The 18,563-nt window shown below is 37.8% G+C and overlaps 1 protein-coding gene and 1 pseudogene across 4 annotated transcripts in view; one reads left to right on the top strand and one right to left on the bottom strand.

The window, feature by feature from the left end:
• The window catches only part of RPS6KC1 (ribosomal protein S6 kinase C1), a 205,355-nt gene that overhangs the window by 14,655 nt on the left and 172,137 nt on the right, over nt 1–18,563 (top strand). For all 3 annotated transcript variants that reach the window (XM_081221549.1, XM_081221553.1, XM_081221548.1), the window contains exons 2-3: nt 5,312–5,347; nt 11,511–11,631. In XM_081221549.1, coding sequence (XP_081077675.1) covers nt 5,312–5,347; nt 11,511–11,631 — 157 coding nt within the window. The remainder of the gene's footprint in view (nt 1–5,311; nt 5,348–11,510; nt 11,632–18,563) is intronic.
• On the bottom strand, nt 11,740–12,597 carry LOC308612006 (NADH dehydrogenase [ubiquinone] flavoprotein 2, mitochondrial-like; annotated as a pseudogene). The gene has a single exon. The product of its transcript is annotated as an NADH dehydrogenase [ubiquinone] flavoprotein 2, mitochondrial-like (transcript).

Here is an 18,563-nt window from a genome sequence, read left to right as displayed (position 1 = left end):
ATAGGCTGAATTTTATGACAAAATATTGAAATTCTCCCAGAAAAAAATTACTAAATGCTAGCAATCTATATCAGGGTGAAATTACAGTATTTTTGTTTTGGAATTGATACTACTTATTGAGATAATTGCTAATATAGTTTTAAAAGTTATAGAAATCTTGGTCTGAGGGCTCAGTCTTGTTCATATTCAGTATGATCATATTTTTCTTCAGATTCTGATTTGACATTCTTATTTTTTGTCAATTTGGCAGTCCCGCTGAAGAGAATTATTTAGTTAGAAAGAGTTACTACTAAAGGACATTTGGGCTTAACTCATGTTATCCTAATACATTTGTGTTTTTGGTTTTCATTTCAGAGGACACATTGTTAACTCATTTAAGTGAGATTACACACGTGGGAATACCGAATCCTTATAGTGGGATACCAAGTGGTTGAACTTGGTAATGTATTTGGCAAGTGATTATATTTTTATAATGTGATGTAGGAATCAGACCCAGTGTTTTCACCACTGTGCTTCAGTACCTAGCAGCAGAGTAGGCACTGATATTTGTTGAATGAGTAAGAGAAAGAATAAATAAAACAATAGTGAAGGGTGTTGTGGAAGTAAGTAAAGTTAGTTATTGCTAAAAATACTGCAGATGAATGGACGGATGCAGTAGAGTACCACAGAAAGAGCACTGAACCAGGAGTCAGACTCTCCGAGTTCTCATTCCAATCTGAAGGTGAATAGCCATGTGACCTTGCACAAGTTTCTGGATCTCTTCCTTGTTGGGTAAAAGGGGGACTCATAATAACCACTTCTGCCTAATTCATAGGTTGCTCAGAGAGTAACGTGAAACACTGATATATCAATAAAATGCTTTGCAAATGCAGATGTACAAAGTCAAGTCCCCCCCCCCCCCCGCCACATGCCTAGCACAGTGCCTTGAACAGAATTAGCATGGATATGGACTTTCTCTCTTAATTCTAAAAAGGAGGCTAAGAAGCAGAGTTAGGACTGATTCTTGGAGTGATTACAGAGTGTTGAGGGTAGAAGGAGGAAGAAGAACCTACAAAAGAGAAGCAAATAAACCAAAGAGGAAAGAGGAGAATCAGGCCCTCTACTTTCCAGACATGATTTTCAGTAAGCTTTATTTATGTTGTTTGGGAAAAGGATAATTAATGCTCAGGAAATAGCTTTTGACTTAATTTTCTGAACTCTGCCTAAGTAAATTTTCCCCCTTCCATATGAGAAGTATGTGAGGGTGAAGAGAAGTTCCTTTTGGGAGCTTAAAATTAAAGACCTTTGGGACTTCCCTGGTGGTCCAGTGGTTAAGAATCTGCCTTCCAGTGCAGGGGATGCAGGTTCGATCCCTGGTCGGGGAACTAAGATCCCACATGCCGCGGGACAACTACTGAGCATGCGAGCCACGACTAGATAGCGCATGTGCCGCAATTACAGAGCCCACGTGCTCTGGAGCCCATGCGCCACACCTGAGCCGGCATGCCACAACTAGAGAAAAGCCCCTGCGCTGCAATGAAGAGCCTTCACGCCGCAGTGAAAGATCCCGTATGTTGCAACAAAGATCCCATGTGCTGCAACTAAGACCCAACACAGCCAAAAATAAATAAATAAATATAAAAAAATTAAAGACCTTCACTTAGGTAGTTTGAGTACTTAGGCTTTGATTTTCTGTAATAACCATGAGTAACTTACTATGAAAACATTGAAGGTCTTAAGTCACTAAACTGTTCTTGTCTGCTTCTGGGATGCCACTGTGGTCTGGACAAGAATTCAGTGAGCATTCAGTATCATGGGAAGCGCCTAGGATGAAGCACTTCTTACTCTGTTGCTTAGCACACTACAGTCTTGCGCACCACCAGACTGTGAGCTCTGGGAATTGTGAAGGCGGGGACTTTCTTTTGCTCACCATCGTAGCCCCAGCACACAGCAGAAGTATGTGAGCCAGTAAGAGTGTGGATGAGGAATCATAATCAGATTGGTGATTTCTGATGAAATGGTTTTAAAATTGTGGATATCATTAGGGGATTACTAATGTATTTTTGCATATTGCAGTACACATATATTTGATTTCTGGAATGGCTTGCCTGAGGAAAATCTAAAATGTGATACTTCTGATACATTCACCAAACCAGGAAATAATTTCTTTTGTCACAAAAAGATCATTTGCATGTGTAAAAAAAGATTATTTAAAATAGCAAGGTACTTTAGTATGTTTATAAAATGATTGAGTTGTAAATTCAGGAAATTAGTAAATTTTCAGAAAGGTACATCTTAGAATGTAAGGAACAGCTGAATAAATCTTATTGCCAGTGATCATATGTTGATTATTTTTGGTGGGTGGATATTAGTGGATTGATTATCTCTAACTTTCTTCTTGTTACCACATTTTATAAAAATATAAGAAAAAATTATAGGAGGCAAAATTAAATCGTTTAATTATGTGAAACACCTTACTTTTGGAAAGGTGTGTGTGCTTCCAAAATCTTTTGGAAAGTTTTTTTGGGGAGGGTTGGAATTTGAAAGTAATAGCTAAAATCCAATATTTGAATAACATATGGTTGTTAGTTAGCTTTCTAACCTCTTACTTTAAATCTGTGTTGTTTAATATGGTAGCCATTAGCCATATGTGGCTACTTTTATTTAAATTTAATTTAAATGAAATAAAATTAAAAATTAAGTTCTTCAGTTGCAGTAGCCATATTTCAGGTGCTCAGTAGCCACACAGAAGCATGTGGCCAGAGGCTACTGTGTTGTATAGTGCAGATAGGGAACATTTCCTTCCATCATCAGAGAAAGTATTATTGGACAGCACTGTTTTAAATTAATGAAAATTGCTAAGAGATTTCACCAAATTTTATATCCTGAAAATTGTAGAATAGAGTGGCAAGAAATTGAAAACCTTTTCTGTTGGCATTCTTTTTTTAAAATTTAATTTATTAATTTATAAATTATTTATTTATTTTTGGCTGTGTTGGGTCTTCATTGCTGCACATGGGATTTCTCTAGTTGCGGCGACTGGGGGTACTCTTTGTTGCGGTGCATGGGCTTCTCATTGCGGTGGCTTCTCTTGTGGAGCACGGGCTCTAGGCGTGTGGGCTTCAGTAGTTGTGGCACGCAGGCTCAGTAGTTGCAGCTCGTGGGCTCTAGAGTGCAGGCTCAGTAGTTGTGGCGCACGGGCTTAGTTGCTTCGTGGCATGTGGGATCTTCCTGGTCCAGGGTTCGAACCCGTGTCCCCTGCATTGGCAGGCAGATTCTTAACCACTCTGCCACCAGGGAAGTCCCTCTGTTGGCATTCTTGCGTTAAACTCTCTAGTAAGAGAGAGAGGGAGATGACTTTTTAATTATGGAGTTCTTGTTCTGTTCGAATTTGATGTCAATTATAGGCAGGCCAGGCAGGGACTATTATTCCCATTTTACAGAGGAGATCAGACCTAGGGAGTATTAGCCTCATTTTACAGAGGAGACCAAACCTGTAAGTGGAGCAACTATAATTTGAACCCAGGTTTGTCTGACTTTAAATAGTATACTTTTTGTTTTTGTTTTGGACCTCAGGGGTAGTGTTGAGTTGATCATAATCTCCCAGTTCATTGTCACCAGTCATCAAGGACTTTTTTCCTCTCATTCACAGTCAACCATTTTAATATGTTTGATGTATCTTTTTGTTTGTTTCTGCAAAATACATATTGTAGCATCAAATACATGATTTTTACATTTGCATAGAGGGTATTATGTATCTAATGTGAGATTTTCCCACTCTACAATGCTATTTGATGATTTAAGCACCCAGCCTTCTTCTTTTTTGTAAATTTTGTGAGGAATTCTTTGTAAATGGTGTTAGACTTTTTGGCTTTTGTCATTAGAGAAGTCTGAAAGAATCCACCGCCTCCCCTCCCCAGCCCCCTTGCTCAGGGAATATTGATAGGATTATTTGTCCCCGAATGATGTATATAATTTTAAAAATTTAATCCTTGAATATTTACTGAATATTTACCACAAGTCAGTTACTGGCCAGGGGAGTATAGCAGTGAACAAAACAGACAAAAGTCCTTGCCTACACACAGGTTACAAAATAGATAACAAGTAAAATACATAGCATAATATTTTGAAAACCATAAATCAGGGGAAAAGGATAGAGAATGCCAGGTGTGAGTAGAGCTGTATTTTAAATAGGAAGGACAGAAAAGTCCTCGCTGAGAAATTGACATTTGGGTAAAGATTTGAAAGAGATGAAGGAACAACCCATGAAAATACTGAGGGGAAAAGCATTTCAGGCAAAGGGAACAGTGAGCATGGTAGCCTTCAGGTAGGGGTGGGGATACACTTGATAAATTTGACCTCCTGGAAAAGAGATCTGTGTGGGTGGAAAGATGGGGTGGGGGTCCAAGAGGTAATAGGGTTAGGTCCTGGGGCCTTGAAGGATAGTAAGGGATGATGCCAGGTGCCAATCACACCTTAAAGGCCCATATGCAGTCAGTCTTAGGAATTTAAATTTGAATTTAACTGTAAAATGCAGCTCACAAGCGACCCTAAAGCTCCTTCCATTCCAGCTTGTCCAGCGTTCCTTCTCTTGTGTCTGGAATCCTCTCCTCCCCCTCATCCTTCATCTTTGATGTTTTCCCTGACCTTTTCTGTCTGTTTTATTTGCACCTCCATCCCTGTTCCTATCTTAGTCTGTACTTACAGAATGGCCATCGTATCATGTTTACTGTTTTATGCCTTCAGCCAGGAGCTCCTTAAGGATGAGGACGATGTATATAATTTTTTACGGGTTACTTTTGTTTTCTTCTTCACCATTAGGAGGTCAGTGATTACTTCTAACAAATAGTGGTGTATGGGAGCATTGTGGTTGCTGTTTTTTTTCTTTAACTTGAAATTTTTATTGAGCTAATTGTAGATTCACATACAGTTGTAAGAAATAATACAGAAAAAAAGACAAAAAATGAAAAAAAAATAAAGCAGTGCTATCCTTTTGTATACTTTGTCCAGGTGCAGCTGCTTTTTATGCTTCTGATTTATATGTAGGCTGGAAAGGGGGCTAGACAATCTGTTAGAATTATGTCAAGTAAGAGGGAAAGCATGAGGCATTCTCTTGTGAATGTAATAATACATGAACTTTAGCATGTGGACTTTATTTTAGTTGCCTTTTTGCTTAATTTTTTAGTATGTGTTTCAGATACTGAAGTTATTATATAACTGACTTCTGTGTAAGTGATATAATATAGTATTTCTTTTTCTTTAAGCAAATTGAATTTTTCATACAAATGCTGTTGAGAGTAATGAAATGATTTATGTGTATGCTTTGTTTTAGGTTGTTTCACGAAGAAATCCAGAGGATGTCCAGGAGGTAACATGTTTATCCATATGAAAATTTTATTTTATGTATTTGACAAAAATTTACTTAAATGCTTTATTGAGGAAACAATTATTTGTATGTCGGTTTTTGTATTTGTATGTTTATCTGGAGATTGTCTGCAATTCATTAAACAATAGCTGAAATGTCTTATTTCAGACCTATTAAGTACATGTTAAGTTTCAGTAGGTGTTAAGTTATATAAATAAGAATTTCAGGAATTATAGTGCCATTTAATAATGTGATAATTTTTCTGATAACTACAACTCATAAGATTTCAGTATCAGTTAAGGGCCCCTCTTTACCTATTTCAAAATCATGATGCCTGTTCGGTTTTTTAAAAAAAAAAAAGAGAAAGTATTTGGTAACTAGTATTAATTTTAAAGATCATAATAATAAATTATGTGTTTCCATTTACTTTCATTTTTATACTGAGTTGGCATGTTGGAAAACTGCTTTGGGTGTAGATGTTTCTTTTTAAAATTTTGTAGTTTTTTTACAGACTATTTCCCTCTTTCTAAAATAACAGCTTGTTATATTTTTGCTTAAAACTGTGGAATTCTCTATTTATAATTACTTTATCCTTGTTATATATCCTTTAGGAATCCTAACTGTGAGGAGTTAGCTTTTTTTTTTAACATTTTAAAATTTACTTTCATTTTGGTCCTTGCTTATTTACAGTAGGATTAGAAGAGCATATATATATATATATATATATATATATATATATATATTTTTTTTTTTTTTTTTTTTTTTTTTTTTCTTCCTACTAAAGTGTTTAAAACAGATGTTGTAAATTGGCAGTCTTGATTCTGCAAGTTATTTTTTTAATTGCATTTTAATGTCTTCAGGTGAACTATATGCTATCTATTTAGCCACAAGCCCCACTACTCCTTACTGTACATACCTGGCTTGATTCATAGATTTAAGTTGATTGTTTGCTACCGGTTGGTTTGAATTTGTGACACATGTTTAGATAATATTTTAACTTTTATATATTACCATTACTTGCTATATCTGATCTGATACTTGTTTTTGTCCTGTTGTTTAAAAAAGTTCAATAAAAGACACATTTTAAAACGATTTCATACTTTTTCCTTAGGGGTTTTAAGATATCTCACCCCACCCCCCACCAATAGCCAGGAAGAGAATATTGTAATATTGTTATTTAGGAAGAAAAGGCTATATCTGTATCTATGTCTAGATCTGTATCTATGTATCTCTATCCTTTCAAAATGGCAGTGAAAATAACTTGTACCTTTGATTGATAAAGTACTCTTTCTACTTAAGTGTCAGTTGATTAGTATGAACTATTCCTTAGAATTCTATTAATTATGTTGAATTAATAGTCAATACCAGGCTATTCTGCTTTTGAAAATTTACAACTCTGTTAGAATTGAAAATGGGTTGTGTTTCCGTTGAATACATTGTCTGATTGCTGTGCTGTAGTTTGTAGCTTGATGTTCCCCTTTTCCAGGGAGAATCCTGAACCAACCTATCCATGAACATACTCTCTGCCATTTCCTTAATCCTTTTTTGGGGAAATCTCTTTTATAATAACAACTGTTGGTGAACCATTCATCAGAAAACTCTTGTAAGTGTCCTTTAGTTAGACGATTGCATGGTCCTTGGTTAGAAATGGAATAAAATTTTGAAAAGAATGTCTTCTGTCTAGCTTGCTTCTTGAAGTATAAATATCCTTGAAGTTATAGCAACATTTTTTGGTTTCCCACGTATTTCATTTAAACATTGGAATTCTTATTTAGGAGAGGAATTTTACCACCTAGAATTTGTTTCTGTTTCCTTTCTCTTCCCTTTCTTTCTGTTTACAAATTCATTTAGTTATTGCTTAGAATTTAGTCATGCTTCACAAGTGCTATTGAAGATCAGTAGATGTACTGCTTGTCTAAGCAAGTATAGGGCTAATAATATGGTATCCTTATAAAAGTGGAGAAATTTAGCTCTTTTTTACACACACACACACCCCCCTTGGTGCATGCTACCAGATAGCTCTGTTTTCTTCCTAAGGATGCCAAAACACTCACATGGAGTAAATAATTTAAAATTACCCAGGATAGTTTTTTCTTTTTATCTTTTAAAAATTCCCTCTAAATTTTTATTTATTAAGAGCAGCATGGGTGAATCTTAAGGGGGATAGCAATTGTTAGTGTGGCTTCTTGTTCAGTAGATTCTCTAGAGCAGGGGTCTCCAACGCCCCGGGCCACGGACTGGTACTGATCCGTGGTCTGTTAGGAAGTGGGCTGCACAGCAGGAGGTGAGTGGCAGGCGAGTGAGCAAAGCTTCATCTGCCGCTCCCCATTGCTCGCGTTACCGCATGAAACGCCCCCCATGCCTCCCCCTCCCTCCCCCCCACAGTCCATGGAAAAAGTGTCTTCCATGAAACTGGTCCCTGGTGCCAAAAAGGTTGGGGACCACTGCTCTGAACACTTGCAGAAGGTAAAGAAAAAGATGGAGATGTTGTGCCCTCCTCCCCCCACCTTTAAAAAAAAAGGTAACTTATAGCTCTGTTTCTCTCTAGGTAGTAAATTTCACTGGGGAAATGTGGGAAATGAGAACCAAAATAGAACTTTCTATGTATCATGTCAGAAATCTCTAACGTTGAAGTCATTTCATAAATAAAATAGTTTTAGAAAAGCTACTTGAGCACATTCTGAAATGTGTCAAGGGAAAGAAAAGGTTCTTCAAAAGGAGAGGAAAGAAAATTTGTAAGCAGTGATGTTGCAGGAAAAGATGATCCAGCTAGTTTTAAATACTATATGAGGGTAAAAAGGACAGAGTTAATTGAATTGAGTGGTTTTGTAAAAGATCTAAAGTTTTTTTGGTATCGTTAAGAGAAATCATCTGAAAAGAAAGCATTTGTTTTATGTAAAAAGTATTTAAGGCAGTGTTTTTAATGAAAATTAAGCTTTTATTAAATTTGTAGTCTATTATGATTGTCACTGAATTAATATTTAATTGAGGAATTTTATTCAGAGTAACTATAATAAATAGGAAATTTCTGCAGGGTTGGTTCTGCAGAGTAATAGCTGTTAATATAACTTTTTTTTTCCTGATAGGAAAGAATTGATTATTAGAAAAAATATGTTTTGCATGTATCCTTTGGGACTTTGTATAGTCCAGCTATAGACATCCATACTTGCTGATGTAATGGACGTGTGCTTTCGTTCACATTTACATTTTGAAGATTTCTAGAAATGTCCAAGCTCAAAAGGAGTAAGAAGAAAAGGAGGCAGTAGATGGTGACATTTTTGGGATGCTTTGATTTCCTGCCTTTTTTGAAGGTTTATATTTGCTCTTAGGTATTTCACTTCTACAGTCTTAGAGTCCAGAATAAGGAATATATGAGTGAGTAAATTAGGGCATGGTGAAGAAACACAGATTCTCTAATTTTGGCTATGACAGACTATCTACTGGTTTATATGCCATGGTATTATTATTCTTATTGTGATTCAGTTGTTAACTTTTGCCCTTTAAGTTACTCTGACTTTATCTGAAAATGACCCTAACTAGAATATAAATTTTATCTGCAGATTTAATTGTTTCCATGAGCTTCAGTCTTTTGAATAGCTCTCGTGTCTAGTTTATAATGGCTTTAAGGATTGCATTTCCCTTATGTAAGATTACTGTCATGACGACTTCGCTGGTGGCGCAGTGGTTGAGAATCCACCTGCCAATGCAGGCACAGGTTCGAGCCCTGGTCCGGGAAGATCCCACATGCCTCAGAGCAACTAAACCCATGCGCCACAACTACTGAGCCTGTGCTCTAGAGCCCGCGAGCCACAACTGCTGAGCCCGCGTGCTACAACTACTGAAGCCCATGCACCTAGAGCCCGTGCTCCGCAACAAGAGAAGCCACCTCAGTGAGAAGCCTGCGCACTGCAACGAAGGGTAGTCCCCACTCGCCGCAACTAGAGAAAGCCCGCGTGCGGCAACAAAGACCTAACACAGACCAAAAAAAAAAAAAAAAGATTACTGTCATGAGCCCACCGCCCATTTCCCCCTTAAGCCCTTGGCAAATGTGGTAGCACCATAATTTGATCTATTTAAAAAATATAAAAATAACACTATTTTCCCATGACAAAATTATGTTAATGTAGCAAAATTAGAAACTACAGAGAAGCAAGATATGAAAATTAAAATCACTTGTAATCTCACTGTCCTGAGACCTTTTACTTTTCGAGTGTTGGTTTAGCTCTCTCAGTTAGTTCTTCTTACTCTGTCTTTTACTGGAACTGTTGATTTTCTGCTGTCAGCATTTGTCTTGTTTACTTCCATTTAAAATAAAATCTCTTCTTCCATCCAGGTGTCCTGTGTCATGGCATAGCTGAGCTTCTTAAATACTTACTTTGTGCTTGGTTTCTTCCTTACTTCTGGCTGACCCCCATCATTCAGTTGTTAGATTCCTCATCTTGTTACAAATGCTGAGAAATGTTTTCTGAGTGGTTACCACCTCTCTCCCGATGACTCCCCAGTTAATACATCTTGTTTAGTTTTTGCTCTTGAACTCCAAACCTGTCTTTTCTATTGGACAACTCCAATTAAATGCCTCACATGCACCTAAATAAAATATGTCTAAAATTGAACTTCGTTCTTATCTCAAAACAGCTTTTTCTCCTTTGCTCTTTACCTTAGGGAATAACACTACCATTTATCCAGTTGCAAAAGCCAAAATTTTAGTAGTTATATTTGGCATCTCACTCTCCTTTTAAATACTTCATTCCCAACCACTTCTCTCTCTTTTTTTTTTTTTGTTCTAGATATTATGTCCCTTCAGTATGCCCACCTAAGTCAGTACTTTGTGTAGGTGCTCCTTCCATGATACGCTTGGGCTACTGTTTTAAGCATTTATCATGCTGTCTTGTGATGTAGTTATTGTGTTGGCTTATTCTTCCTAATTCGACAGGGAACTCTTTAAAGGAGGGACTTGGCTTCTCATTTCTTCATCCTTTGTGCCAACACAGTGCCTAGCATAACGTAGGCTCGTGAAAATATTTGTTTTGATGACTATTTTTATTGTCAAGTAAGTGAATAAAAGGAAGGATCAGGAGGAAGCAGTTTGTTTAAATTAATTCATATTATAGTCTGACTAGTCTCCTAGGATTAAAAGCAAGTCTCCTACATTAAAGCAAGACACTTAGTACTCATGGTAGAATTTTTCATAGTATGGCAGAGTTTAGTGAAGAATTTCTTATATACAGGAGTAGATTTTTTGACAAGTCTCTTAAATCACACTTGGTTACCTCTTTGGCCTAAGATTTGCTTATTAGCATTACGCTATTGAGTTTGTTAGAAGTGAAATAATTAGGTTTTTCAGAAGTAAAGGCCCCAATATACCAGGTAATGGAATTTAAAACTCAGTTTTACCCTATTTTGTGGCAACTGAGGGGCTGAATCAGCGACATCAAGGCCATGTGTCAAATTCTTTTTATTAAGGGTTTTTTTCTTTCTAATTTAATCTAAATAAGTTGACAATAATTTAAACTAATGAAAGTAAACTTTTACATGTTGTATAATCTAAATGACTGTTATTTTGTTTTTTGAAATACCCTAATTTTAGTGGTATTCTGATCAGGATTTACCTTGCCTCCAGAAATCTTGTTACTATTTTTATTGAGGTTTATGAAATGCAAAAGTTTAGGTTAATTATTTGCTATAAAGCCATTTTTTCAGTGTTTTTCAGATTATTCTTTTAGGGAAGTGCTGAGTATGTTTTTTATATTTAAAAATTGTCTAAACTACTTTGTGTTTATAAACATGCTGTTTTTGAGATGAATATATATTTTGACATCTAACTCGTTTCCAGGGTAATAGTAATTAATGTTTGAAGAGGTTAAGTGACATTTTATGTAGTGTAAACCTTTTTTGTACCAGGTTGATATTTTTCTAGTATGAAGAAAATAGTACTTGTTTAAAATGAAATTTAAAAACCCAAACAGAACAGTTTGAGGAAGAATTGCTGCTTTATATTTTTAAATCAAATATTATTAGTTAATTTTAGACAGTTAACCATATTGGTTAGAACCTGTATGTTTTCCTTTGCATGACAATTTTGAGCACTTTAATAAAAAGATTATTTGTTGTTCAGATATCTATGGTTTCACTGTGAGTTACACATTTAATTATCTTCTCTCTTTAGATAATTGTATGGAAGAGATATAGTGACTTTAAGAAACTACACAAAGAACTATGGCAAATTCACAAAAACTTATTCCGACGTTCAGAATTGTTTCCTCCATTTGCTAAAGGAATAGTGTTTGGTAAGTGATTATTTTGAAATTGTGATTTTTAAAAATGATGATTAGCTAGTTGTGTATATATACTGAACACTGAAACACTGTACCATGAAGTCAGAAGCCCCTTATTAAGATAATTCCTATCATGCCTCAAGCAATTGAAGTTTTTTCATGTTCCTTTTTTTTTTAAGATAGGAGATTCCTATTTTATTTCTCCAGTGACATATTTGCTATGAATATAAATTAAAGACCTGCTTGCACACCAAAGCCAAGTCCTTTCGGTGGTTCAGTCAAAGAGGTAAGACCTCTGGCTGGCTCACATGAGAATCATCCACTCCTTGGCCCAGGTTTTGGGATTTTGCCAGCTTTGGGTTCATCAGTAATTTCTTCAATATCCTTAAGTGTCAGATCCTCATAGTAGTTGTCATTTATTTGAATCATTGGTGCATTTACACAGGCCCCTAAACGTTCCACTTCTCTAAGAGTGAAAAGTTTGTCAGGTGTAGTCTCCCCAGCCTTTATTCCAAGCTTTTTCTGAGTGGTCTCCAGTATGCTGTCAGAATTTCGAAGCATGCAAGGTATAGTAGTGCAGACTTGCATATGATACTTTCAACTGACTTTCTATTATACATTGTATAAAAAGTTGCTACTTCATATACTCTCATTGGAGGTATTTATAAAACTTCTTCAGCCTTGTTCATAGCAGAGGTGGGCAGCCATCCATTCTGTCTTTGGCTAAATCCAGGACTGGAAGCACAGCTGCTGCTTTATGCCCTTCTGGGTAGTTTTTTACAGTGGCCTCTATCTGCTTATAGTTTTCTGGTGTGAAATCAAATGGAGTATCTGGGTTATTCTCAGGAGTATCTCTCTGCACAAATAAGGCTCCTCCAGCTCCATTCTGCACAGCTGTCTTATGCAAATTCCTTATATGTTTTCCCCACTGGGCGGTGAGGCAGGCTGTGTGGGCCCGGGTGCCATGGAGAGGAACATGGCAGGCCAAACTGCAGGCCTTTCAGGTCTCCTGTTTTTTCATGTTCTAGCTGTGGTTTTGTTAACTCAGAATGCATTTACTCCTTTCTTTCATGAAAAAACAGCACCAGAACAACAACTCAAACTCTAACCGATGAAGCAAATAGAAAAACCCTGTAGGAACATGAGGTGACATTGAATTATTCTTATACAGTTGTCCCTTGGTGTCTGTGGGGGATTGGTTCCAGGACCTCCTGTGGATACCAGAATCTGTGGATGCTCAAGTCCCTTATATGAAATGGTGTCGTGCAGTCAGCCCTCTGGATCTGCAGGTTCTGTATCTATGGATTCAACCAACTGTGGATCGGCACCTCATATAAGTGAAATCATACAGTATTTGTCCTTTTGTGACTGGCTCATTTCACTTAGCATAATTTCTCAAGATTCACCTATGTTGTATCAATAGCATGTGTCAAAATTTCCTTCTTGTGTCTGAATATAGTCCATTGTGTGTGTAGACACCATTTTGTTTATTTTTTCATCCATCAGTGAACGCTTGGATTGCTTTTACCTTTTGGCTATTAAAAATAATACTGCTGTGAACATAGGTGTACACATATCAGTTCAATTCCTGCTTTTAATTCTTTTGGGTATATACCGAAAGTGGAATTACTGGATCATAACGGTAATTTTATTTTTAATTTTTTGAGGAACCACCATATTGTTTTCCATAGTGGCTGCTCTATTTTACATTTGCACTAGCTGTGCATAAGGGTTCCAGTTTCTCTTCCTCCTTGCCAACACTTGTTATTTTCTGTTATTTTGATACCTTGGTGTTCCTTTTTTTGCCTTCGTTTTCACATACTTAGTTTACTTTTTCTTTTTTTTTTTTTTTTGCGGTACGTGGGCCTCTCACTGTTGTGGCCTCTCCCATTGTGGAGCACAGGCTCCAGATGTGCAGGCTCAGCGGCCGTGGCTCACGGGCCCAGCCGCTCCGTGGCATGTGGGATCTTCCCAGACCGGGGCACGAACCCGTGTCCCCTGCATCGGCAGGTGGACTCTCAACCACTGTGCCACCAGGGAAGCCCTTAGTTTACTTTTTTTATATTAAATTCTCTTTCTTAAAAAAATTCTCTTTGTTAAAATAATTGATACATATATATATTTTTTCTGCGGCACACGGGCTTCCCACTGCTGTAGCCTCTCCCGTTGTGGAGCACAGGCTCCGGACGCGCAGACTCAGCGGCCATGGCTCACGGGCCCAGCTGCTGTGCGGCATGTGGGATCCTCCCGGACCAGGGCACGAACCCGTGTCCCCTGCATCGGCAGGCAGACTCTCAACCACTGCACCACCAGGGAAGCCCAATTGATATGTTTTTTAATCCTTTGATTGGACCTTGACCAATAGAGTACAGAATGTTATTTCTTGTTCTTTCTATAACTTTACCATAAATTTTCTTGTATGGACAGCTTTATATTCATCCTGTTATTTATTTTTTAATTAATTAATTAATTAATTAATTTTTGGCTTGTTGAGTCTTCATTGCTGCATGCTGGCTTTCTCTAGTTGTGGCGAGTGGGGGCTACTGTTCGTTGCGGTGCACGAGTTCTCATTGTGGCGTCTTTTCTTGTTGCGGAGCACAGGCTCTAGGCACGCAGGCTTCAGTTGTTGTGGCATGCGGGCTCAATAGTTGAGCCGCAACTAGAGAAAGCCCGCACGCAGCAGCAAAGACTCAATGCAGCCCCCCCCCCCAAAAAAAAAGTCAGTCTCATGGCAGAAGTTTAAAAGTTTGATTATAGCTACTATGGGGAAATGGATACAGGAAGAGTAGAAATTTGACCAGTTTGGGGAGGACAATTTGGAATATACCTTTTCCTATTTTGGTAAATTTTACTACACATCTATTCTCATGTCTACATAGGAGATATTTATCAGATTATTAGAAGCTTTGGCTTCAGAAGTCTCCTTTACACTCTTAAAAATTATTGAAGCTTGAAGAACTGTTGTTTGTTTGGTTGTATCTCTTAATATTTACCATACTAGAAGTTTAAAAATATTATTGTACTAAATTAAGAATAAAAACACATTTAACATGTTAATATTTTTATGAAAAATGATTTTTCCAAAGCAAAAAAACTAGAGGAGTAGTATTAGTTTACTTTTGCAAACCTCCATTGCCTGTATTAAAAGAAGACAGCTGATTCTTTTTTTAAAATTAATTTATTTTGGGCTTCCCTGGTGGCGCAGTGGTTAAGAGTCCGCCTGCTGATGCAGGGGACACGGGTTCGTGCCCCGGTCCGGGAAGATCCCACATGCCGTGGAGCAGCTAGGCCCGTGAGCCATGGCTGCTGAGCCTGCGCGTCCGGAGCCTGTGCTCCGCAATGGGAGAGGCCACAACAGTGAGAGGCCCGCGTACTGGAAAAAAAAAAAAAATTTTATTTTATTTATTTATTTTTGGCTGCATTGGGTCTTCTTTGCTGTTTGTGAGCTTTCTCTAGTTGCAGCGAGCAGGGGCTACTCTTCGTTGCGGTGTGTGGGCTTCTCATTGCGGTGGCTTCTCTTGCTGCGGAGCACAGGCTTTAGGCGCACGGGTTTCAGTAGTTGTGGCTTGCTGGCTCTAGAGCGCAGGTTCAGTAGTTGTGGCGCACAGGCTTAGTTGCTCTGTGGCATGTGGGATCTCCCCGGACCAGGGCTCAAACCCGTGTCCCCCACCTCGGCAGGCGGATTCTTAACCACTGCGCCACCAGGGAAGTCCCAACAGCTGATTCTTGTATCTGCTTCTGGATTCAGTTTGTGGTGATGGTTTTGGTTGAAGTGTATGACGAAAATTTAGGGTCACACAGATGATGTAGTTGAAAAAGGGAGGAGTATTTTAATAGCTCTTCAGATAATTGAAGATATTCTTTGATACATCAGAGCTTGACAGTGGTAAATTTCTTCTTTTTTTTTGTTATTGAAGTCTAGCTGATTTACAATATTATGTTAGTTTCATGTGTACAACATAGTGCTTTGATATTTTTAAAAATTATACTCTATTTGAAGTTATAAAATGTTGGCTATATTCTCTGTGCTGTACATTACATCCTTGTATCTTATTAATTTTATGCCTAGTAGTGTGTACCTCTTAATTCCCTACCCCTATATTGCCCCTCGCCTCAACCTTGTCTCCACTGGTAACCATTAGTTTGTTCTATGTATCTGTGTGTCTTTCTGTTTTGTCATACTCATTTGTTTTATTTTTTAGTTTCTACATATAAGTGAAAATATACAGTATTTGTCTTTCTCTGCCTTATTTCACTAAGCATAATACTTTCCAGGTACATCCATGTTGTTACATATGGCAAAATTTATTCTTTTCTATGACTGAGTAGACAGCGGTAATTTCTTATTCTTTTATTAACATTTTTTTTAAATTGGAGTATAATTACTTTAGAATGTTGTGTTAGTTTCTGCTGTAGAATGAAGTGAATCAGCTGTATGTCTACCTATATCCCCTCCCCCTTGGACCTCCCTCCCCCGCCCTCCCATCCCACCCATCTAGGTCATCACAGAGCACCAAACTGAGCTTTCTGTGCTTTATAGCATGTGCCCACTAGCTATCAGTTTTACGCATGGTAGTGTATATATGTCAATCGTAATCTCCCAATTCGTCCCACCTTCCCCATCAACCCCTGGGTCCACGTGTCTGTTCTGTACATCTACATCTCTATTCCTGCCCAGTATATAGGTTCGTCTCTACCATTTTTCTATATTCTACATATATGTGTTACTGTATGATATTTGTTTTTGTCTTTCTGGCTTACTTCATTCTGACTGACAGACTCTAGGTCCTTCCACATCTCTACAGATGACCCAATTTCGTTCCTTTTTATGGCTGAGTAGTATTCCATTGTATAAAAGTGCCACATCTTCTTTATCCATTCATCTGTTGTTGGACATTTAGGTTGTTTCCATGTCCTGGCTATTGTAAATAGAGCTGCAATGAACATTGGGGTACATGTGTCCTTTTGAATTATGGTTTTCTTAGGGTATATGCCCAGTAGTAGGATTGCTGGGTAATACGGTAGTTCTATTTTTAGTTTTTTAAAGAACCTCCATACTATTCTCCGTAGTGGCTGTACCAATTTACATTCCCACCAGCAGTGCAAGAGGCTTCCCTTTTCTCCACACCCTCTCCAGCATTTACTGTTTATAGATGTTTTGACGATGGCCACTCTGACCAGTGTGAGGTGATACCTCATTGTAGTTTTGATTTGCATTTCCCTAGTGATTAGTGATGTTGAGCATCCTTTCGTGTGTTTGTTGGCAGTCTGTACATCTTCTTTGGAGAAATGCCTATTTAGGTCTTCTGCCCATTTTTTGGTTGGGTTGTTTGTTTTTTTGTTATTGAGCTGCATGAGCTGCTTGTAAATTTTGGAGATTAATCCTTTGTCAGTTGCTTCATTTGCAAATATTTTCTCCCATTCTGAGGGTTGTCTTTTCATCTTGTTTATTGTTTCCTTTGCTGTGCAAAAGCTTTTAAGTTTCATTAGGTCCCATTTGTTTATTTTTGGTTTTATTTTCATTACTCGAGGAGGTGGGTCAAAAAAGATCTTGCTGTGGTTTATGTCAAAGAGTGTTCTTCCTTTGTTTTCCTCAAAAGTTTGGTAGTGTCTGGTCTTACATTTATGTCTTTAATCCATTTTGAGTTTATTTTTGTGTATGGTGTTAGGGAGTGTTCTAATTTCATTCTTTCACATGTAGCTGTCCAGCTTTCCCAGCACCACTTATTGACAAGGATGTCTTTTCTCCATTGTATGTTCTTGCCTCACTTGTCATAAAGTAGGTGACCATATGTGTGTGGGTTTATCTCTGGGCTTTCTATCCTGTACCACTGATCTATATTTCTGTTTTTGTGCCAGTACCATGCTGTCTTGGTTACTGTAGCTTTGCAGTATAGCTTGAAGTCGGGGAGCCTGATTCCTCCAGTTCCATGTTTTATTCCCTCAGGATTGCTTTGGCTATTCAGGGTCTTTTGTGTTTCCATACAAATGGTAAATTTTTTTGTTCTAATTCTGTGAAGAATGCCACTGGTAATTTAATAGGGATTGCATTGAATCTGTAGATTGCTTTGGGTAGTATAATCATTTTCACAAATCTGATTCTTCCAATCCAAGAACATGGTATATTTCTCCTATCTGATTATGTCATCTTTGATTTCTTTCATCAGCGTTTTATAGTTTTCTGAGTATAGGTCTTTTGCCTTCTTAGGTAGGTTTATTTCTAGGTATTTTATTCTTTTTGTTGCGATGGTAAATTGGATTGTTTCTTTAATTTCTCTTTTTGATCTTTCGCTGTTAGTGTGTAGGAATGCAAGAGATTTCTGTGCATTAATTTTGTATCCTGCAACTTTACCAAATTCATTGATTAGTTCTAGTAGTTTTCTGGTGGCATCTTTAGGATTTTTTTTTTTCTTTCGATACGCGGGCGTCTCACTGTTGTGGCCTCTCCCGTTGCGGAGCACAGGCTCCGGATGCGCAGGCTTAGCGGCCATGGCTCATGGGCCTAGCCGCTCCGTGGCATGTGGAATCTTCCCGGACCAGGGCATGAACCCGTGTCCCCTGCATCGGCAGGTGGACTCTCAACCACTGCGCCACCAAGGAAGCCCTTTTTTAGGATTTTTAATGTATAATATGTCATGGGCAAACAGTGGCAGTTTTACTTCTTTTCCAATTTTTATTCCTTTTATTTCTTTTTCTTCTCTGATTGCCATGGCTAGGACTTCCAAAACTATGTTGAATGAGTGGCAAGAGTGGACATCCTTGTCTTGTTCCTGGTCTTAGTGGAAATGCTTTCAGTTTTTCACCAGTGATGTTTAGTGTGGGTTTGTTATATATGACCTTTATTATGGCGCAGTAGGTTCCGTCTGTGCACATTTTCTGGAGAGTTTTTATCATAAATGGGTGTTGAATTTTGTCAGAAGCTTTTTCTGCACTTATTGAGATGA

This window comes from Mesoplodon bidens (assembly GCF_964165515.1).
Source record: "Mesoplodon bidens genome assembly, chromosome: 2".
Taxonomy (NCBI): domain Eukaryota; kingdom Metazoa; phylum Chordata; class Mammalia; order Artiodactyla; family Ziphiidae; genus Mesoplodon; species Mesoplodon bidens.
The sequence above is the reverse complement of the archived record's forward strand: the minus strand, read 5'-3'. Positions and strand labels throughout refer to the sequence as shown.